Source organism: Apodemus sylvaticus, chromosome 4 (assembly GCF_947179515.1).
Source record: "Apodemus sylvaticus chromosome 4, mApoSyl1.1, whole genome shotgun sequence".
In the NCBI taxonomy this organism is placed as follows: Eukaryota; Metazoa; Chordata; class Mammalia; order Rodentia; family Muridae; genus Apodemus; species Apodemus sylvaticus.
Genome location: NC_067475.1, coordinates 79,009,434 through 79,031,782, shown reverse-complemented (window position 1 = coordinate 79,031,782; position 22,349 = coordinate 79,009,434). Strand labels below are relative to the sequence as shown.

Here is a 22,349-nt window from a genome sequence, read left to right as displayed (position 1 = left end):
CTGAGATCCTGGAACTGGGGGGCTGGGGGGTGGGGACGGCTCGCTACCTAAGAGATGAGATGAGGGAGCCACATCCACTACCGGGGGTCCCACCCCCACCCGAACGCCCCTTCCTGGCTCCCAAGCAGCCCAGAAACCTGCTCCTCCCACTGTAGCAGCCGCGGGCTTTGTCTGCTCCACGAGCTCTTTCCCGGAGGCCTGAGCCCGTGGACTCCGCGATCGCGCGCGGGAGGAGGGAGGGCACTGCAGCCACGCGGCTGCTCCGCCCCGGTCCTCATTACCATAAGAAAGAGGCCCGGGACCCGCGGGCGGAGGAGAAACGCCTTTCCACACTGGCTCCCTCCCGCATACCACCCGCTCCTGAAATTTCTCGGACCACGACTCCCAGACCACCCGAGGCTTTTCCCGCGACCGGTGGGCAGAGCCCGAGGGGCGCAATCCCCTTCTTGCCCGGGTTGAGGAATTCCTCCCTGCGCCCGAGGGCGGGAAACTACAACTCCCGGCATGCCCCGGGCGCCCCCGGCGCGCCCCCCTCCCGTCAGTTCCATGCTGCTCCATCCAGTTCATTTAAAACAAAAGAGTTTGAGCGCTGGAAGGGGCTGGGCTCTATTGGGGGCCACTGAGCGACGCTCCGGGACTGGGGCTCGGTGCGGGAGCCTAAGGGGGCGTCTGCTCGTCGGAGGGTAGAGACTCTGGGTCCGAGGCGGAGGGGTGGGGGCTAGGGCCCGCAGCCCCCCACCCCACCCCGTCACCCCGGAGCGAAAGGAGATCTGCTTTCTTGGTTTTGCTTCTTTTCCCCCACCCCCACCCGGGGGCTGGGGCGAGGGGAGTCAGGTTACAGGGTGCTTGGGGAGGGGGGCTTAGGGGTGGGTCTATCTTTCTATCTCGCTTTCTTCCCCCCTCCCCAGCTCTTTGTTCCCCCTCCCCACACACCCCCTCCTCTCCTCTCCCCTCCCCTCCTCTCTCCTCTTCTCCCTTCCACCACCTCTCTCTCTCTCTCTCTCCCCCAGCTTTTGTTTCGCCATGCCTAGTCTAGTGGTATCTGGAATAATGGAAAGAAATGGGGGCTTTGGAGAACTAGGATGTTTCGGGGGAAGCGCTAAGGACCGAGGGCTGCTGGAAGACGAGCGCGCCCTTCAGCTGGCTCTTGATCAACTCTGCCTCCTGGGTTTGGGGGAGCCCCCCGCCCCCACGGCGGGCGAGGACGGGGGAGGTGGGGGGGGCGGCGCCCCCGCGCAGCCGGCCGCCCCCCCGCAGCCGGCCCCGCCGCCGACGCCCGCGGCGGCCCCGGCCGCCCCGAGCGCGGCCCCCGCGGCGCAGACGCCCCAGCCCCCCACCGCCCCCAAAGGGGCGAACGACGCCAAGCTCTGCGCGCTCTACAAAGAGGCCGAGCTGCGCCTGAAGGGCAGCAGCAACACCACGGAGTGCGTTCCCGTGCCCACCTCCGAGCACGTGGCCGAGATCGTGGGCAGGCAAGGTAAGCGGGCGTCCGGACACCGCGAGGGTTGGAGTGGGGGCTTGCTGTCCCCGGCGCGGAAAGTTCATCGCTTCCTTCTTTGCGCGCCTCTGGCTCCGTCCCTTCCCGACAAAGGGGCCCCGCCCCCTGCCCAGATTCCAAGTGCCACAAAGTTCCCCGCTACCCTTAGTCGGGACGGCTCTCGGGACCCTTCCTCCCCTGGGGCTCCGCCCGTAGACAAAGAAATATCCTGGAACTGGGAGAGGAAAGGGGAGGGGGGGAGCTGCCTCCCAATCCCAGGATCTGTGCGGAGGGGGTGTCGGCTCCTGGCTGGAAGGACTGACGGAATGTGCTATTACTTGGGAGCCCTTACTCTGATGTCTGCTTGTAGACTGGGGAGGGGGCACTCCTGGGACCTTCTGCTGTTGGAGTTGGGGACTCTGAGCGAGACCTAGTCCAAGAAGCCCGAATGAGGATCTGCCTCTTTGTTGGGCTGAGTGTAGGAATGAAAGGGGGTGTGGCCCAGGGGAGGGTCCCAGTCTAGAGAGAGGTGATGAGGGAGCCCTTGGCAAAGAGGGGTCCCTGTGGTCGCTTACACACCGAAGTTGGAGGGCCCCTGTGTTTGGGAGGGAGAATCTCGGAGGAGGTACCAGCCCTGGCGTGGGCCTCTCCTCTGTCTTGCTTTTGTTCTGGGCTGGCTACAGCCTGGAGCCAGGGGTCTGCAGAGAAGTCTCTGAGTGAATGTGTGGGACAGGGCAGGAAGGGCATGTGGGTGAAGGGGGAAAGAAACCTCCACTTGGATTATTGGGGGGGTGCGTGTCTGAGTATGCTGGGAGGGGTGTTGGATTAAGCCAGTGGAGTGTGTTACCACACCCTCTTAGCCTAGCATCCCTGGATGGGTGGGAGTGTTAGTAAGTACCCAAATTGAGCAACCTGGATCTTGGGGACCCTTCCCCTCCCATCTTCTAGGGGGTTGGGATTTGGATATTGCAAAGGGGCTGGGCTGGGAGGTGGAGTGGGGGGAGGAGCTGTCCCACAGTGGGGAACAATGGAGGGGCAGCATTCCGCGGGAGGAGAGAAGGAGGCCAGTTCCTGGCAGTGGAGGGGACGCAGGCTGTGGTCCCTACCCCATATCCCACTTCATTCACCCTAGTGTTGGGACTGGAGGATTTGGAGAGGGAGCGGGCCACTCCCCTGCACAGCGCCCCCTCCCTCAATCTCTTGGGGGTTCCTGGTTTAGAAAGTTGGATTTCCCCTCCTTGTCAAACACTGGGGAGTCAGAGCCTGGAGTTGGGTGGGGATATTAATATCTTTACTTGGGTGAGGTCTTGGAAGGAATTTAATGGAGTCTTTACTCTCGTGCCTCCTTAGCAAATGTGTCCATCCATCATAAAAGTAGAATTTGTCCTTGTAGAATATTGTCCGGAGAACAGCGGTCCTCCCTTCCCCGTTCTGTAAGCATATGGAAGTCCTCTCACCTCCCTCCTGCCTTTAGTGTTTCTCTGACTTTGGCCTCTACTTCTAGGGATGCTTCTTCAGGGTTGCAGAACCCAAGACGCTGAGGCTGCTAGGTGCTGTACTGCCCAGCCTCAGCCCCCCCCCACTCCCCCCCTGCTCCTTCCAAACTCCAGAACTCTCAGACACCTAACTCCCGCTGAAGTTTTTGGATCCAAAACTTAGGAGCCAGAACCTAGGTGCCCATCGGACGGCATGTCAATAGAGATGGCAGGAAGTATTGTGCCTCCCTCCTCCCAGTCTCAGAACTGAAGCCACCATCCAGATATGAAAGCAAGGATGTGGGCTTGGCACCACGGATGACTTCTTAACTGCCAACAGGTCTGAAAGGAAGTGGGGGCTCATGTTTTCCTTCCTAGTATATGTTAGGTCCATTCCTAACCCACCGTGTCCCGTCCCACCAATTCATTAGGGTTAGAAAAGACATTTAGGGGATGGAGGATGGAGGCCTGCGGTTGAAGGTTGGGGCAGCGTTTTGTACTTGGCCTTGGATGGGCACCTGAGGAAGGGCACCAGGCACTGGGATGTGCCCAAGGAGCTCAGGGAGAGTCTGAGAATGGGGCAAAAGTGTGGGTGTGTACTAATAATGCACAGTCTGTGTGCTGGGGGAGTCGAGATGGGAGAAGGCCGGTGCACACGTGAAGGGGTGGTCTGCTCACCCTTCAATATTGCTTGGATGTGGGCACTCTGCCCACTGCGTTAGGCCCCGTAGGCACCTGAACTCCGAAGGAGGGGTAAGAGACTGAGGCTGTCTGGGAAGCTAGGCAGGTCCACCCAGCCCGAGGTCTGCAGCCTTTTCTGCCGGCCATTCCTACTTCCCCTCCTCTTCTCTTTGTCTCGCTTTTCTTTCTCTTCCTGCCTCTCCCGGGCTCCCAGCTCTAACCTGATACTCCTTCTAAGCAGGAGCTCGGGTTCAGAAATGCTCAGTGCCCCTCTTCTCAGCCTCCAGGACATCTCAGTCCTGTCCTGGGTGGCAGGCAGGCAGGCAGGGAGTCCGAGAGGCCCGGCAGTAGGTCCTCTGGGTGATACTGTCCTCCTTTCTTCTCCCTTGAGAATCTGACCCTTGAGCCCCATCCCCACAGCCAACGCTTATGGTGTGGAGAAGCCACAGGGGTTGTGGGGTCTCTCACCTCCCTCCTGCTGCTGCGGTTTTAGTGTTTCTCTGACTTTGGCCTCTACTTTCTAGGGATGCTAGGAAGGCCTGGGGAGGTCACAGTAGCCAGTGTTCCCCGGGTGAGCTAGAGGACAGACTATTTTAATGAATGGAAGTCACATGAGTAGACTGGGTTAATGAGTGCTTTGAGCAAAGATCAGGAGCGGCCACTGAGAGGAAGGTGAGATGGAGGGAGTGAAAGGGCAGGTGCTGAGGGAAGAGTTGGTGATTTTTCTCAAAGGCTCTAAAGGAGGTGGTTTCGAAGGAGTGTATTTGGAAGGCTCCGAATGGAAGACAAGGGAAACAAGTGTGCATCCATGGATTGGTCTAGGTGGGGTAGGTTGTGTTTATGGTCATGAAGGTGTGACTGGATCAACTGAAGGATTTCTGGGAAGCTGGGATTCTGGGGAAGGTACAAACTTCTTTGTCCAGTGAATTTCTTTCCCACTTTGTCCAGGCTGCAAGATTAAGGCTCTAAGGGCCAAAACCAACACCTACATCAAGACACCTGTGCGAGGTGAGGAGCCCGTGTTCATGGTGACCGGGAGGCGGGAAGACGTGGCCACAGCCCGGCGGGAGATCATCTCCGCGGCTGAGCATTTCTCCATGATAAGAGCTTCACGCAACAAGTCTGGAGCAGCCTTTGGCGTGGCCCCTGCTTTGCCAGGCCAAGTGACCATCCGTGTACGAGTGCCCTACCGCGTGGTGGGACTGGTGGTGGGCCCCAAGGGAGCGACCATCAAACGCATCCAGCAGCAAACCAACACATACATCATCACTCCCAGCCGGGACCGCGACCCGGTGTTTGAGATTACCGGCGCACCGGGCAACGTGGAGCGTGCGCGGGAGGAGATTGAGACGCACATCGCCGTGCGCACCGGCAAGATTCTTGAGTACAACAGCGACGGCGACTTCCTGGCTGGCAGCCCCGACGCTGCCCTGGACAGCCGCTACTCAGACGCCTGGCGGGTGCATGCTCCAGGCTGTAAACCGCTCTCCACCTTCAGGCAGAACAGCCTGGGCTGCATAGGCGAGTGCGGCGTGGACTCTGCCTTTGAGGCCCCGCGCCTGGGCGAGCAGGGCGGGGACTTCGGCTACGGCGGATATCTGTTTCCGGGCTACGGTGTGGGCAAGCAGGACATGTACTATGGCGTGGCTGAGACAAGCCCCCCGCTGTGGGCGGGCCAGGAGAACGCCACGCCCACCTCGGTGCTCTTCTCCGCCTCCTCCTCCTCTTCTTCAGCCAAGGCACGCGCGGGCCCCCCAGGCGCGCATCGCTCTCCTGCCACCTCCGCGGGGCCAGAGCAGCTGGCTGGGCTCCCTCGGAGGCCCCCTGGAGAGCCACTGCAGGGTTTCTCTAAACTGGGGGCGGGTGGGCTACGGAGCCCCGGCGGCGGGCGGGACTGCATGGTGTGCTTTGAGAGCGAAGTAACAGCAGCCCTGGTGCCCTGTGGACACAACCTTTTCTGCATGGAGTGTGCAGTACGCATCTGCGAGAGGACGGACCCAGAGTGTCCTGTCTGCCACATCACCGCCACACAAGCCATCCGAATATTTTCCTAAGCTCCATGTCCCTGGTCTCCTGGGCCCACACCCTAGGGTGCCGCCCTGGACCTGTAGGGCTTTTTGAAAAATCAGTGACTACAGGGCAAGGTGCTTGGAAATATTCACTTGCTGGGGTGGGGAAGGGGAGGCCTGAGTGGCTGGTGGCGGGGCCACTTTCAGAGCCTCTGGTTACCCTTTGGGAGGGGCCATAAGTTTTACAAGAGTTACAACTCTGATACCTCAACACACCCTTAAATCTGGAAGCAGCTAAGAGAAGCTTTTGTTTAGCCTGAAGTGACCACCAGGACATACATCTGACCTTTCCCTTCTCCCTATCGTGTCATTTTGCCCCTTCTCTGGAGGGGTGAGAACACGGAGAATTGCCATCTGTAGCTAGAGGTGCTCTGAGTGACAGCCAGCCCTCTGGCCCTGCCCTCCCATCTCCTAACATGACCCTTTATCCCCCCTCTCACACACACACACACACACACACACACACACACACACACGCACGCACGCACGCACACGCTCGTATCCTGAGTTCCCAACAGTATAAGGAGATGGGGCCTATTAAAGATCTGGGTAGATCTTCTGAGGTGGAGGAGGGTACCATTAAAGGGCTAACAACTTACTGTCTTACAAGCTCGGCTAGACAGAGCTGGGAAGAGGGCTTCTCTTTCCCCTTCAACTTTTTGTTTGGCTTTTCCCCAGTTTTTTTCTTCTGGATCTGCCCTTCGTTTTGTTGTTGTTGTTGTTTTCCCTATTTCTTCAGCTCTCCCCTCCCTCCACCTCCAGCCGGCTGTTACCTTCATCCAGTCCCTTGTTCCTCTTGCCTCTGCTAGCCCAGCTGTGGGATAACATGTTCCTAGGAGAGAAGTCTGGAGAACGTTTCCATAGCCCCCACCCAGTTCCTCTTCTTGTAGTGGACCGCCCTTCCCCCACTCCTCCAAAGAATCAGTTCCAATTCTTGATGGAATGTAGTTCTAGACTCAGTGACAATTTGAGACGGGAAACTAATAACGGGGTAACTAATGTAAACTAATGGTGGGGTGCATGAAAGGTTGGAACCCCACCTTCATCATCTGTGGGCATTATACTTAGGGAGCAGTTCTTCTCCTGGGTCTTCTGCCCAAGGGAAGGGAAAGCAGAACAGAGGGACAGTCCTGGGGCCAGAGAGATGTGTCTGGAAGGGCTCCCCCACCCCTCACCGGCAGTGGCCTACCCCGACCTCTCTGCACCTCACTGAACCATTATCGAGTCCTTATTCTATTCGCCACAAATCATGAATTCTGTCTTACCCACTGGCTGAGGAGAGAGGCCAGGTCTTTGGTGAGGGGTTGGGCCAGGGCGAAGCAGGATTGAGGTGCAGTGAGCCTGTCACAAGAATCAGGTACTGTGACCGGCCTAGCACCCCTTTGCTGCTGCCCTTGCTCCCTGGAGTCTGTCAGCAGCCTCCTACCCTCCTGGTTCCGCTGGCCGGGCCAGGAGAGGATGGGTGACCAGGAGGCCAGGAGATGCTTGTATATAGTTGGGTGGGACTATTCTGAGCTCTAGCTCAGGAGTCCCACTCTTCCTGGATGGGGGAAGGATGTGGGATGAGGGCAGAGGGAGGTCTCTCTCTTTTGCCTCTTGTGAATTAACTTGCCTCTCCTCAGCCTTCCCCTCCAGAACACCAGCCTGGGAGGGGAGAGGAAGGAGGTCACAGCCCAGAAAACTGGCCTGTGGCAGCTTCCCTCCTTCCCACCAACGTGAGCCATCTTGAGATGTCTGTACAATAGAAACCAAACCAAATGGGCACCCTGGGCTGCCCAGGGGCAGGGGGCGGGGCGGGGGTGGGAAGAAGGGATGTCTGTCTGTCAGTCCCCTCCCCCTCTCTACTCCTTACCCACAAAGGCAAAAGACTGTTACACTAGGCTCCACAGACCCAATCCCACCCTTGCTGAGTGAGCCTTTCCTAGAAACAAGCGCAAAAGTGAGCTAGCAGCGAGCGAGCGGCAAACAGAGCAGTGGGGGAGTGAGATGGGCGACCAACAGAGGAGAGGAAACAAAAATAGCAAAAAAAGAAAAAAGCAGTTCTTTATAATTTAATATTCTATTTTAATAAAGGCATTTATTACCGTATAAATGTAGCAAAGAACCTGGGCTAATATGAAAAAAAGACTTTTTATTAGGTAATTTATTATATGAAAAGGATATTTTATTTTATGATAAAGTGATCCTTAAAAAAAACTTTAGAAGGTTTAGAATATATGTAGGGAGAGAAGAAAAAAATACATTTGTATTCAGAGTTAAATCTTAAAAAAAAAAGTTTTTAATATATGTTCGGGTTTATGTTCTTTTTTTTCCCCTCATCTTTTTTTTGGGGAGAAATGTCATTTGCTTTTCTTGGGGGAGCATCCTGGGATGGATGGTGGAGAGGGAATGGGAGTTGGTCCCTTCTGGGGCCCCCACCAGTAGATTGGATTTCACTCTGTGGGCTCCCCTCCCCCTCCCCCTCAGGGGAGCCGGCAGAGCCAAACAAAGGAAGGGATTTACCAGAAAGGAAGAAGCTTTGGGACTAAGGACTGAGGGTCCTGGAGTGTCCCTCCTTCCCTACCCTGTGTCAGGGGCAGTCAGGAGGGAAAGCCAGAACTGAGGCCTAACAGGCCTACTGAAACCCTCAGAGGTGTGAGATTTAAGAGAAATAGATTTTTTTTTAACCAAAAAATTTAAAAAAAAAAATGAGAAGAGAAAGAAAAACCGAGGGGTTTAAAAGAGAATACTACAAAATAATTCAAATTTATTTCATATAATCCTAGAGAAAGAAAAAGAATTACTAGTTACTTAGTAGATGATACTCAGATAGCTTAAAGTTTAGTAGCATTGCGGGCCGCTGAGCCCAGTAGAATGATAAAAGTATGGGGGAAAAAAACAAATAGAGGCCAGTGACTGAGCTGCCCTGCCCCTGGGAACACGGCTAGAGCAGGCTGCTAGCTTAGACTGGGAGCTTCCAGTCTGCTGGGGTTCGGTTTAAGTGCGGGACAAGAACATGAGAGGCTCTGTCCCAGGGTCTTTGCAAGACTTTTGCACTGGTCATCAGAAGCTCTGGAGGCTGGGCTGAGCCTGGCCATCTGTTAGGAAGCCCCTACTCCTAATGTCCAACCCTCCCGAGGCAGCATCTCCCAGGCCACCCTGAGGAAGTCCTTAAAGTCACCTAGGCCCACCTTACAGGTGGGTTCAAGAGCCAGTGGAGTGGTTCCGAGAGATTGTCAGCTCAGACTCCAGCACCCATGCAGGGTGGGTGTGGCATTGCAGTTTCTAGCACTGTTTTCCTTAACATCTGTAGTGGGGTTTTTGTTCATTTGTTTTTTGACGCAGGGTCTCTAGCTCAGTCTGGCCTTAAACTAGCAACCATCTTGCTGCGTCCAGTCACTGAGACTACAAGGTCCACACCACTATGCCTGGCTTAGAGAAGGTACATCCCAAGAAAGACTTCCTACTCAGGAAGTAGAGTGCAAGTATTGTCCCTACGGGCCTGGGAGAACCCCTCCCCATCCTGCCCCCCCAGAACAGATAGAAGTGCAGGGAACATGGGTGGCCTCTGTGCAACCTTTGTGTCCCAGCCGCCTTCTGTGTTCAGATAGGGATCACCCAAAGGGCCACGTCACAGCACCTTCCCCACAGAAAGCCCGAAGCCTGACTTCTGCATGTGAGAAATAGGCATTTTTAAGCACTTGCCTTAGCATCAGTCCCAGCTAGCAGTCGGATCGGGATTGGGAGAGAGAGGCCTCTTGGCTTTAGCTTGAGCAAGCAGTGTACCAGTGATTGACATGCCACTTCATGACCCTAGAGCCCAAACACATCTCCCTCTCCCCAATTTACTCTTCTCACCCCATCTAGAGACTAGAAGTCCCCCTGCCCTTTTTTGCCCTAGGACCCTCAGTATGTGGAGATGGTAGCATCTGGAAATTGGGAGAATTTCCCCCAGCACTCTTGAGGGCGAGTGCTCGGAGGGAGGGTCGAGTGGTTGGGTGGAGATAGCCCTGGGGCAGGGAACATGGTCTCTCCACTGTAGAAAGTAGAGTAGGATCGTGGTCAGACTTAATTTGAGGCATCAAGTGACTCGTACATATCACCTAGGAAGATTTCAAATGCAAAGTAAAGGTGGAAATGAAACAGACCCATGAATAATTGTCAAAGTGATGTTGCACACAATGCAGAGAAACCAAGAAGGGGGAGGGTTAATGTATTAAATGTGCTATTGAGAAGTTAATTTTATTAAAAGTATTATTACTTAAGGCTCTGTCTCTCACTGTATGCCAGCTGGATCTTGGGTGGCAGTTGCTGTGGGGTAATGGTGTTCTGGTGTGGGGTGGTGGTGTTCTGGTGTGGGAAGTGGCTATCTTCAGGGTACCTGCTACCATCCCTTGGGTAGCCATCTCTTGGCACTCAGGAAAAATGTTGAGAGACAAAAATCTGCCTCTTCCAATTTCAGTTCCTCCTGTTTAGGGACAGGAAACAGACTAGATGGAATGTTCACCTCTCAGTCCTAGGAACCCCTCCTCAGTACACTTAACCAGGCTGGTATCTTCCCCAGTGCCCCTGGCATTGGAGTGACCTCAGTTCTTGGCACCAGGGCTTTGGGTACCAGATGGTGCTGGAAGATGGTTTCTTTTGTTTTGCCTTCCAAATACCCCTCCCCTCCACACAATCTTCCATCCCCCACCTGCCCTAGAGGTTGGCAGAGGGATAGATAAGCAACTCCTGCCCCCTTGGCACGGTCCCCAGACCACAGAACTCCAGAAGCAGGCCCTGGGGGGCTGGGAGGAGTGGATATTGTAGGGATGACAGAAAGGGGTGGAGAAGGGGATCAGGGACTCAGAGGAGTCAAGGTTGGAAGGGTGGCACAGACACCAACAACGGACAGATGGAAGGCAGCAGGGTGGCCAGGCGTGATACAAAACAGCTTTATTTGTGGGCCCTCGCCTGTAAGGGGTCCAGGTGATGGAGAGGGATGTGGTGGACAGATCATGTGGTAGGGCCCTGGGTGCTTGTAACCGGGGACTTGGGTAAGGAGAAGTCCTGCAGTAAGGGTGGCAGAGCACCTGAAGGTGGCTGAAGGCAGGACATGGGGGTTGGCCGTAGCTGAGGTCAGAGGTTGATGCAACAGGTCCCACGCTCCCCAGGGCCAGGATTCTGTCCAGCTTGGGCATCGTCCAGGGCGATGGCACCGGTCCTGGCCCTTTGCTGCCTCTGGTTTGACACCTTTGCAAAGATCTCTAAGGACAGAGGGAAATAATCAGGCCAGAAGTTTACCGTCCCACCCCCTAATGCCTCACTTCCCATGCCAGTTCAGAGCCCAGGTGGCCACACCGAGGAAGAGTTTTTTGCTGTAACAATACCTGGGTCTTGTCTATCTTCCTGGGTAAACAAGGAATCCAGACTCAGCCCCCTAAAACATGAGGCCCTCCAGTTGCTCCCCTAAGCTCTAAGATGAGTGGTGAGACAGGAGGTGGGACCAGTGGCTCTGAGTGGTCTAGAGGCTACTGTGAGCTGAGGTTTAGGACAGGGCCTCACCCCAAATGGAGTAAGTACCCAAGGGCGGGCTCTCACCTTTGAGGACAGTCTCAAAGGCTAGCTCAACATTGGTGGAGTCGAGGGCTGACGTCTCCAGGAACAGCAGACCATTGTTTTCTGCCAGGAAGGGAAGCACATATTAGTTGTAGAACTACAGCAACAAACAGCAAGAACATTTATTTACTGCTTTCTAGGTCTCTTTATACGCCAAACCCTTGGTAGATAGTGGCATATTTAATCCTTCCTACAATTTATAAAGTAGGTTCATTTAAGAAAGTAGAACCTAGAAATGCAGGGAGAAGGAAGAAGGAACTTGTTCCAATGGCCTACATCTAGTAACTGGCCAAGAAGGGGCTGGAAGCTGTCCCTAACCCACAGCATTGAAGTGCTTACTCTCAAACCCAGAGAGTGTCTAGGGAGATGGCCACCAGGAGCCTGCAAGGGTCTCTGAGTATTTCAGGGTAGGGCTGTCATAGAATCAACTGTGAACTGTTGATGAAGACAGCCTCACAGCAAGGAGTCTGGGGAACCATATGGGTTCCCAAAAGGGCTAGAACAGTGAACCACATGAGGGAAGACCATTCATGGCCCTAAGTGTATGTATGAGCAGTTGAGGGGGGGTCAGACAGAGTGGGAGGGGCTCTCACCAGCAAACATGCAGGCCTCCTCAGTGGGGACCTCTCGGGCATGGATGAGGTCACTTTTGTTCCCCACAAGCATGACAACAATCGTGGCTTCAGCATGGTCATATAGCTCCTTTAGCCAGCGCTCTACTACAGCGTAGGTCTGGTGCTTGGTCAGATCAAATACCAGAAGTGCTCCCACGGCTCCACGATAATACCTGTGTGGGGGTGCAGGGAGGGGTGGGCAGGGACAAGAGAGGGCTGTTAGACTCAGCCTTGGAGCATAGACATCAAGCTTAACACCTGACATCTGCATGTCAGCAATCAGGCAGGACCCCCACCCCCACCCCTCAGGTCACTCAAGGATCCCAAGTGCAGGCAGGGAAACTGGTCTCAGAGTCTTTGAAGCATCACCTCCCTGCTCCAACCCCCACTAGCTCCTCAAAGGTTAGACTTCTCAGTCCTTTTTGCCTGACTTCAGCCCTGCCCATCTACTAGTGCCCCTGTGGACTCTGATCAGGTATGTTCTCTGATGTCTTTCTCACATAAATCACATAGTAGCCTCATCTACTGGCATCTTTCCAAGGAGAGCCAAAGCCCTGCCTCTTGGACCAGTATCTTACCTAAATTCCTGCAGGTATTTAGTCTCTTTCTGGAGCCTCTGAGTTCAAAAGGCTGTCTTTTTCTTTTTTTCTTTTTTCTTTCTTTCTTTTTTTTTTTTTTGGTTTTTCGAGATGGTTTCTCTGTAGAGTCCTGGATGTCCTGGAACTCACTCTGACCTTGAACTCAGAAATCCACCTGCCTCAGCCTCCCAAGTGCTGGGACAGGCGTGTGCCACCACACCCAGCTAAAAGGCTGTCTTAAGATAAATAGTATCAGGGCTGGAGAGATGGTTCAGCAGTTAAGAGCACTGACTGCTCTTCCAGAGGTCATGAGTTCAAATCCCAGTAACCACAAGGTGGCTCACAATCATCTCTAATGAGATTAGATGTACTCTGCTGGTGTGTCTGAAGACAGCTGCGGTGTACTTATATAAATAAATAAATCTTTTAAAAAATGCCAATGGTATCTAATCATACCTTGTTTTATTTGGAGACAAGAACTCGATATATAGTTGAGGCTAGCCTCAAAAATCAAGGCAATCCTCTGTTTCATCTGGTATTACAGGCATGAACCACCAAACCCGGTTTATTCCTAGTTTATGAACAAGTCAACCAAGTCTTATAAGAGTGGTGGGTAGGCGTGGTCCGTTAGTGTACAAAGCAATAACCCTTGTTTCCTGCTTCCTGTCTCCTGCGGTTCTATCTTCCACCAAACATGATAGACCACATTTCAGACGGCTGAACATGACACTGGCCAAGAGACACTTTGGATGTGGTGTCAGAAGGCCTAATTTTCTGAGGCTTTATAAACTATTTATAAAATACTCCAAGTTAGAGATGTGTTTAGTAAATGTTTGAACTAAATTCAATTCCAAGTACAATACATATATACATCCACCAATCAATCAATCAGCCAATAAACATTTTAAAAATAGTGACTGTGAATGGTGGGACATTCCTTTAATGTTCTCCATTAAAGTACTATCTCCAGTACTCAGGAGGCAGAGGCAGTGGACCTGTGTGAGTTCCAGGCTAGCCTGGTCTACACAGCAGGTTCTGGACCAGCCAGAATTACATAGTGAGTTCTAGTTCTACATGTGAACTCAGGCTAACCTGGCCTACAAAACACACTCCAAAGTCCAGCTCGCCCTGGGCACTTGAGATGAGACACGTTGCCAAGAGCAGACCCTGTGCTGAAGTGAGGGGGCGCTCTCAGTCCACGCACCAATTTAAACAAGGATGGATAGGATTACAGCACCTCCCTTCTTGCTGTAGTTCTCAAAGAGCTCCACAGAATGCTGGGTAGAAAGTGCTTTGTTTCCTCCTGGGCACATAAGAGCTTAGTAAATGGGGCCATGACTTGTGTTAATGATCGGTACATCCTATCTGTCCCTGTTGGTCAGTCATAGCACTTATGTCCCCATGATTTCCACCCCAGGGAACACAGGACTGTGTCTCCTGTCTCCCATCCTCCCACACCTAGACCAGAGGAGAGTCCTGGTTTCCCAGGTTCCTCACAATGCCCCCAGGCCTGGGCTCACGCAGAGGTGATGGCTCTGTATCGCTCCAGGCCAGCAGTGTCCCAGATCTGGGCTTTGACAGCGGAGGTGCCCAGCATGACGGTGCGGGTGGAGAACTCAACTCCGATGGTAGTGCGGCTGTCGTGGCTGAACTCATTACGGGTGAACCGGGACAGCAGATTGGTCTTGCCCACGCCTGACTCGCCGATCAGCACCACTGAGGGAGTGGAGAGAGAAGGGCTGAGCCAGGGCAGAGCAGCTCTGAGGCTACCTGTCCCACCGGAAAGAACTGAGATGAGAAAAGCAAGAAAAGAGTTGTCTCTTCTGGGAGAGACTGGTGCTGGCCACACAGCATAGGACATCTGTCTAGGGCAGGAGAACAGAAGGGCCAGGAGCATTCAAGACAGGGGCTGCTGAGACAGCAGGGGCTGCTCAGACAGCAGGGCAGCCCAGTTAAGAGCAACAGCTGTGGGTAGTTGGCAGAGGACACTTGGAAAGATTACTTAGACAGAGCACGTGAGAAAGGCTAAAGACACGCAAGGGCTGGAGTGCACATTTCTGGACTAGGGAGTGTGGGAAGGTTGCGATGTCTGTATGTGATTTGGAAGGATGAGGAAGACCGATGGGGTCGGCCAGTGACGCTTCTGTGGATGAGAGGCAGGTGTTACAATGCACCTTCGTGCATGCATGTGTGTGTGTGTTACTGCCTCTCCTCTGTTAGGGAAAGCATCCCCATCCATCCTTCCACCCACAGCCCTGTCCTCAGACCAGGGGCAAGGTTTTAATGCTAGGATATCTGTCCCTACTGGCTTTGTGGCCTTTTAATTTTATTTTAAGATTTATCTATTTCATGTGAACGTTTTGCTTCTGTGCATGTTTGTATATCACATGCATGCCTGGTGGAGTGTCAGAGCAGCGGGAAAGGAGTTAAAGATGATTGTGACACCACAGAGCTATCTCTCCCGCCCGTTTTGTGACCTCTTTGTGGCAAACTACTTAACTCTCTACATCTTAGTTTGTTCCTTGCTAAAATGCCAGTGGCTAACATTTATTTACATAGTGCTTCCCTCACATCAGTCACTATCCAAAAAACTTCCTGAAGCTTCACAACAATGCCTGAAGTAAATGCCTTTATTGTTCCCATCTCATTATTGTTGTTGTTGTTGTTGTTATTATTATTATTATTAACAGGGTTTCTCTGTGTAGCCATGGCTGTCCTGGAACTCAGTCTGTAGACCAGGCTGGCCTTGAACTCACAGAAATCCACCTGCTTTTGCCTCCTGAGTGCTGGAATTAAAGGCAGTACCACCACCGCTCGGCCACTATTCTGTAGAAAGCCTTATTGGGGTACTGTGCTGCCTGGCAGGAACTTGGCATTGACCAAGGACAAGGACAAGGGCTTCAAGCAGGAATCTGACATTAGGGCATAATAGGGAAGTAGATTAAGGCAGGAATTTTAATTTTAGAGTAGAAGGAAAGAAGCAGGCTTCATGCAAGACTTTGGGCTTGGACAAGGAAGTAGGCTAGGGGATTTCGGCCATTCTTACACACCCTTGGAAACAACTGTCACCAAAGTAATCCTGGGACTTTGCTTATTGCCTTGACAGTTTTGTGTTTACTGTCTTGTTTGTTCCCCACTGTACTACTTTTGATATTGATACCCGCACATAATCAAATTGGTATAAAAGTGGATTGGAAATTATTCAACCCGCCTTCAGTCTCAGAATTGACTGAGGTCATGCTGCAGTTTTGTCTAATTGTCTTTTTCTTTTTAATCCCTGCTCCTGCGCTGGAGAGTCTGTCGACTGACTGAGCGGGCGTGGCCACTATTCCCATTTTTAAGGAGAAGGAAGGCACCTACCCGGTAGGTCTAGCACACTGCACTAAGCATAGATAGATGGGCCACCCAACCCTACCTTCCAGGAAGGATCTGCCCCACCCCTCATTACAGGGGGTTGGGGGAGGCAGTAGCAGTGACCGCTCACAGGTGACCCTCATGGATGTGGGATGTCATGCCTCTCTGGACAGCTCCATGTGGTACCCCAGAGACAGTGTTCCAAGGCTACCCCAAAGCTCCCTGTTCTCTGACTAGCTCTGAGCTCTCACGACAGGTGACTGTCCTCTGCTCAATCCTGCTTCCTCCTGTTTCTCTTCACATGTGGTGGCTTATAATCATTACAGAATACCCCAGACCTCTCAGTGGCACTGGGACCTCGTCCGAGCTGACTGGTAGGAGGCAGAGAGGCCATGCAACCACTCACAGTGATAGCTCTCACCAGGGATGTGAAGATGATTGTGTGAGAACGGCACCTAGTAGGACCTCAACAAACAAACAGGAGCCACTATACCATGGCCACAGCCCCACCAGCTTCCTTGGGAAAAATGCCAAGGAGGACAGGCTCCCCGGCTCGGGCCAGGGTGGGGCCCGAGGTTGGGAGAGGCTGTGGGTGTGGTACAAAGGGAAGGAGAGTGCCACCGGGCCACGTAGCCTTCAAGGAGGGCTAGAGACCCACAGAGGGACCAAACACAAGGAGCTGAGGGAAAACAAGCGGGAAAGACGCATGCGCACCTTCAGAGACAGCTGGGTGAACCCAGTGCCCAGTATCTGGGTCCAAGGCTGGTACAGAGGCCATGGCACAGGCTGCAGCCCAGGAGTCCCGTGGAGTCCATTAGACTGCTCCAGACTCAATGCATTGACCCCAGGTATCAACTACTTATGTATCAACTTCCCTATGTATCAACTTCCCTATGTATCAACTACCCAGACCACAATGAATACGGCCCTCGCCCTTCTTTCCTACGCCATCTGCGGGGAAAGATGACGTTCTTCCTCTTAAATAGGCTTGCTTCTCCCTCTAGTCTGCAAGTCCTTTCTGAAGTCCGACTTCCATCTATTGGGCTTCACTGACATTGGCAGGAATGTGAGCATCTATTAGAGACTGGGCAGGGAAGCCTAATTTGGCAATAGGAAGGAATTATCAGCATCTTTATTGAGAGCATACAACTTCAGAAGTTCTGTCCCTGTAACCAGACCTGCCTGTACTCCCCATGGCCTTTCTCTCCTAGAAGGAATGCTGAGCGTGGGGATGAGTGGGGAAGAGTGTCCAAGGCAGAGATAAAAATCAGAAAGATTTTTTTCTGGAAATAGCTTCTCACACCCTCTCTGGATTCTCCCTTTTCAAGAGCCCCAACTTACCCTTAAAGACAAAATTATAATCTTCATCTGTTCGATTTCCCATCTCTGCTCAGCATGGAGAGTGAAGGCGTTTGCAGGTGCGGCGGTCACAAGTCTGTTTATTGGTTAAGTGGTCTCAACTCTCAGCTCTTAAGAGACCTGCACCTGGCTCCTCACTCACCGCGGGAAAGGACAAGAGGGCCGAGTTGAGGCCAGAAGAGCCCCGGAGGCTCAGCTCTGGGACCTTAGGCTACTCTGTAGGAACTGAGAGCACGGAAGCAGAGAACAGGAAGATCTAACCAGCTCCGCAGGGCACCTGGGACGCTGGTGGGTGGAGCGATGATGACGTCAGACAGGTTAAACAGGTTAGGCGTCTGCTCTTGGCCCACACGCCCCCAAATAAGAGGGCCTGCTCACAGAGATGACAGTGGGTGAGGCTGCAGTGAGCCCTAGTGTGCATGGCTGTTTCTGAGGTCCTAAGAAGGGGAACTGCTACTGGGCTGAGAGAAATAGACTCGTGGTGGGGCAGAAACGTACCGGCCTCCAGCTTCCCCATCTCAGGTTTTGGTAAGGACACATTACCATACAGGGACATCGGGGCTATTAGGGTAAGACATGCAAGCTGGGCACAGCATCTCTCTATGGTGCGGAGGAGCTCTGGGAGCCGGACCAGCATGCAGGTCAGGCCCCTCCTTAACAGCTCCAGGCCAGGGAAGGGCAGCGTGTCTCACTCTGGTGGAGCTGGGACACCACCTGCCCAGATGGGTCCCTTCCTAACCTACAATATGCAGATTTACTCCCTTCGTGGATGGATCTCAGAGACAAGAGCAGAAAGAGCTGGATAAGGTGAATATGGGTGCAGAATCTGAAGATGAAGGCCCCGAGGCCTTCTGGGGTCAGTCTTCTGATTGTCATACCTGTACAGTGGGACACACCTGTCCACACATGTGAATAAAGGTCATGGTGATGAATCTGCATTGCACAATTGAACACACAATTCGTTTAAAAAAAATTAAATTTTTTTTTAAAAAATTAAATTTTTTTAAAAAATTGCAATTTTTTTGTTTTATTATTTATTATATGTAAGTACACTGTAGTTGTCTTCAGACACTTCAGAAGAGGAGGTCAGATCTTGTTACGGATGGTTGTGAGCCACCATGTGGTTGCTGGGATTTGAACTCAGGACCTTCGGAAGAGCAATCAGTGCTCTTAACCGCCGAGCCATCTCCCCAGCCCAATTTTTTTTTAAAAAAATTAATTTTTAAAAAAAAAATTAAAACAAATGCTGCAGAGCAGGTCATGAAAACACAGGAAAGGGCGTGGGCACTCCCTAAACTAGAAAGGGTGAGCTCTAGGGCTCTCTGTTTTCTGTGTCCAGCAGGAACAGGCCTTTGGGCCTCTAGATCAATCCCAGGTGCTGCAAAATGGGTGTGTGAGATGCCGTTCTGAGAGCTGGAGAGAGAAAGCGCAGCAGTTAGGGACACCCGCTGCTCCTCCAGAAGACCCAGGCTAGATTCTCAGCATACACTGGTAGCTCACAACTGCCTGTTAACTCTGGTTTCAGGGAGATGTGATACCCTTCACAGGCTGCAGGCTTGCACAAGTGCAGACACACAGTCAAAACACTCATGTACATAAAATAACAAAAAATTTAAGCTGATGTAGTGACACACCTTTAATCCTGGCACACAGGAAACAGAGGCAGGAGGATGTCAGAGTATGAAGTCAACCTGGTCTATAGAGAGAATTCCAAGACAGTCAGGACTACACAGAGAAACACCATCCTACACAAACAGAATAAAAATTGCTTAAAGTGTAGAGAGCCTTATTGGGGTACCATGCTGCCCGGCAGGAATTTGACATTGACCAAGGACAAGGACTTCAGGCAGGAATCTGACTTCAGGGCATAATACGGAAGTAGGTTAAGGCAGGAATTGTTTTTTTGTTTTTTTTTAAGATTTATTTATTTATTATATGTGAGTACACTGTAGCTGTCTTCAGACACACCAGAAGAGGGCATCAAATCTCATTATGGGTGGTTGTGAGCCAACATGTGGTTGCAGGGATTTGTTTTTTTGTTTTGTTTTGTTTTTTCTGAGACAGGGTTTCTCTGTATAGCCCTGGCTGTCCTGGAGCTCACTCTGAAGTCCAGGCTGGCCTCGAACTCAGAAATCCACCTGCCTCTGCCTCCCAAGTGCTGGGATTACAGGCGTGTGACACCACTGCCCGGCTTATGCATGCTTTTGTACTCCCTGTAAATTTACGCATGCTTCCCATAGAGGATGGGCTTGCTGTATTTACAGATGGCTCTTCTAATGGGAAGGCTGCATATGTGATCGGATCACAGGGTCATTCTCTTGAGTTTCCCCCTGGTTCAGCACAAATAATTGAACTACATGCTATAGCTGCTGTTTTTGAAATGCTGAAAAACCAAACTTTTAATTTGTATACTGATAGCCAATATATAGCTCATGGTCTGCAATTACTCAAAACTATTCCTGTTTTAGATATTGCTAATTCTCGAATTTTGCAATTATTTATGCAAAGACAACTCAATTTAAGAGAACGTACAGTTCCCTATTTTGTAGGCCACTTAGGAGCTCATACTGGGGGGCTGGAGAAATGGCTCAGCAATTAAGAGCACCAACTGCTCTTCCAAAGGTCCTGAGTTCAAATCCCAGCAACCACATGGTGGCTCACATTTATAACAAGATCTGATGCCCTCTTCTGGAGTGTCTGAAGACAGCTACAGTATAGTTACATATAATTAATAAATAAATCTTAAAAAAAAAAAAGAGCTCATACTGGATTGCCAGGACCCCTTAGTGAGGGCAATGACACAGCAGAGTTATATACCAGGAAGGTTATAGGCCTTACACAGGAACAATTAGCCAAACAATCTCATTCTTTACACCATCAAAATAGTAATAGCCTGAGACAACAATTTGGTATTTGTAGGAAATGTGCACGTCAAATTGTAAAGACTTGCCCTGAATGTCCCAATTTCTACCTGTACCACATAATGGTGTTAATCCTGGAGGACTGATACCTAATCAGTTATGTTAAATGGATGTTACTCATATCTCTGAGTTTGGGAAATTAAAATATGTACACGTGACTTTTGACACCTCTTCAGGCTTTCTAGTTGCCACTGAGTTTAACAGGAAATACAACTAAAAACGTAATTAGTCATTGCTTGCAATGTTTTTCTATATTGGGTATTCCCAATCAGATTAAAACAGATAATGGAACTGGCTATTGCAGGCAAGCATTTGAGACTTTCTGTTGACAATTTAATATTATCCATATTACTGGGATTCCTTATAATCCTCAAAGACAAAGTATTGAGAAACAGGTATTGTGGAACTTTAAAACAATATCTTCATAAAATAAAAAAGGGGGAGTTATATCCTCCATATATACCACACAATTATTTAAATCATACTTTTTATTTTACATTTTTTAAAAAATTTGGATGCCAAGGAACTCTCTGCTGAGTGTCTATGGCACCCTACAACTAGGCATACTTATGCCTAGGTGAAACGGAGGATCCGCATCCTGGCGTATGTCATGATCCCAATCAGGTATTTAATGTGGGGAAGAGGGCATGTTTGTGTTTTTTCCTCAGGATGCTGAAAGAGCGAGCGTGCTAGCTGCCAGAGGGACTGCTGTGACATGCTGATCTGGGACAAAGAATGATGCTGAGAGCTTGCTGAGTGCCCTGACAGTGGTGACAGGGAAGCTGTTTGGACATTTGCTCCTGACCCACCTCTGCTTGCCTGTATCCCAGACTGGACAAGCTGCCTTGCTTCAAGATTTTGGACCTTGTAGGACAGAGAATATGGAGACTGTGGAAACTGATTTAGAAAAATTAATCAAATACAGAAGTTGTTATAATGACTCTTCTCTACCCTTTAGTATGACCAGTTAGTCTGACTCAATCATGGACTGGCATAGAAATCAATCCAATATTGGAAATAACAGTCGTCATTTGGAAGGCTAGTTCTGGACATTTTCAGAGACACATTGGGAAGTTAGCTGCAGTTCTCTATGATGCTGTTAGCAATAGATAAAATTGGGACAGGATCTAGATTTCAAACATGTTAGTGCATGTGTTAAATCTCCCAATCTTTTATTGATTGGTCATGTTAAAATTACTTTTGTTTCTTCTACAGTATTTAATGTAAGTTGTGCTGATTTTACACTTTCTAATTGTGTTAATGTGTTGAAACCTGGCATGTCTGTTATGGTGGTCTATCAATCAGCTTTTGTCTTATTACCTGTGAGTATTACAGGACCTTGGTATTCTGAAAAAAGCTTGCAAGTACTGGAAGAAGTGAGTTAGGCTCTAAGTAGAAGCAAGACAGTAGTGGGCTTGATTATTGCTGGTATAGCAGCTTTAATTACATTGATAGCTAGCACCACTGCCTCTGCAATTGCCTTGACAGAAGAAGTAAAGACAGCAAATTTTGTTAATCATTTAGCAAAAATGTCACTAATGTTCTGAGTATTCAAGATTTAGATAGGCGTTTGGAGCAACAGATTGATGCTCTTTATAATACTATTCAAACTATTAGAGAGGAGTTTCAGAGTTTAGGAGTAAGAAGCCATCTTGTGCCATGCTAAATACCAATGGATTGTATTTCTAAAGTTTACAATGATAGTCACTATAATTGTGAAAAAGTTCAAAGACACTTGGTGTGTTTGGCATAATTTCAACACCTCTCTAGATGTTTTAGCTTTGCATACTGAGATTATGAATTTAAAGAATGCTGCTCTACTGAGCTTTGATGCTGCCAATATTGCTGGCAAAATTATCCATAGCCTGAAGTCAGTATTTCCATCTTGGTCAAACTTCAAAATGGCATATATGGCTTGATCATGCTAGTCCTTCTTGTCCTGGGAATACTTTTATTCCTGCCAGTTGTGATAAAGCTTGTCTTTAACAACATCAATCTGTTGGTGGTCAAGGTACATGGCTTGAAACTAAAAATGAACCCCCAGAGTCATTAATATAACAGGCTGGCAAGCCAGGGACAGGTAAGATTCTGCACAAAGCTTTACCGACCTAAGACAGAGGCACGAGCCAAAGGCTGTGTTTATATTAATAAAACACTATTTATTAAAACACTAATAATGCTGTTTGCTTATTAATAAACACTAATAAGATTGTGTTTATTCAAATAAACACAAGCTGCATGTGA

General features: G+C 50.6%; 2 protein-coding genes across 2 annotated transcripts; one reads left to right on the top strand and one right to left on the bottom strand.

Annotated features, from left to right (window-relative positions):
* Positions 1-478: 478 nt before the first annotated feature.
* Positions 479-9,947, top strand: Mex3a (mex-3 RNA binding family member A). Its single transcript, XM_052180122.1, has 2 exons — positions 479-1,477; positions 4,582-9,947. The coding sequence occupies exons 1-2, from the start codon at positions 1,024-1,026 to the stop codon at positions 5,685-5,687; spliced, it is 1,560 nt and encodes a 519-aa protein (XP_052036082.1). The 5' UTR covers positions 479-1,023; the 3' UTR covers positions 5,688-9,947.
* Positions 9,948-10,591: 644 nt separating this feature from the next.
* Positions 10,592-17,612, bottom strand: Rab25 (RAB25, member RAS oncogene family). Its single transcript, XM_052178677.1, has 5 exons — positions 17,167-17,612; positions 13,992-14,187; positions 11,873-12,066; positions 11,262-11,342; positions 10,592-10,927 (listed from the first exon to the last, which is right to left on the bottom strand). The coding sequence occupies exons 1-5, from the start codon at positions 17,207-17,209 to the stop codon at positions 10,800-10,802; spliced, it is 642 nt and encodes a 213-aa protein (XP_052034637.1). The 5' UTR covers positions 17,210-17,612; the 3' UTR covers positions 10,592-10,799.
* Between the last annotated feature and the right edge of the window lie 4,737 nt (positions 17,613-22,349).

Coding starts and splice junctions, on each gene's coding strand:
- Mex3a (XM_052180122.1), top strand. CDS start 1,024: ATGCCTAGTCTAGTGGTATCTGGAATAATGGAAAGAAATGGGGGCTTT. Junction 1,478..4,581: donor CGAGATCGTGGGCAGGCAAG/GTAAGCGGGCGT, acceptor CACTTTGTCCAG/GCTGCAAGATTAAGGCTCTA.
- Rab25 (XM_052178677.1), bottom strand. CDS start 17,209: ATGGGAAATCGAACAGATGAAGATTATAATTTTGTCTTTAAGG. Junction 14,188..17,166: donor TTATAATTTTGTCTTTAAGG/GTAAGTTGGGGC, acceptor CCACTCCCTCAG/TGGTGCTGATCGGCGAGTCA. Junction 11,343..11,872: donor GGAGGCCTGCATGTTTGCTG/GTGAGAGCCCCT, acceptor CCTTCCTGGCAG/AAAACAATGGTCTGCTGTTC.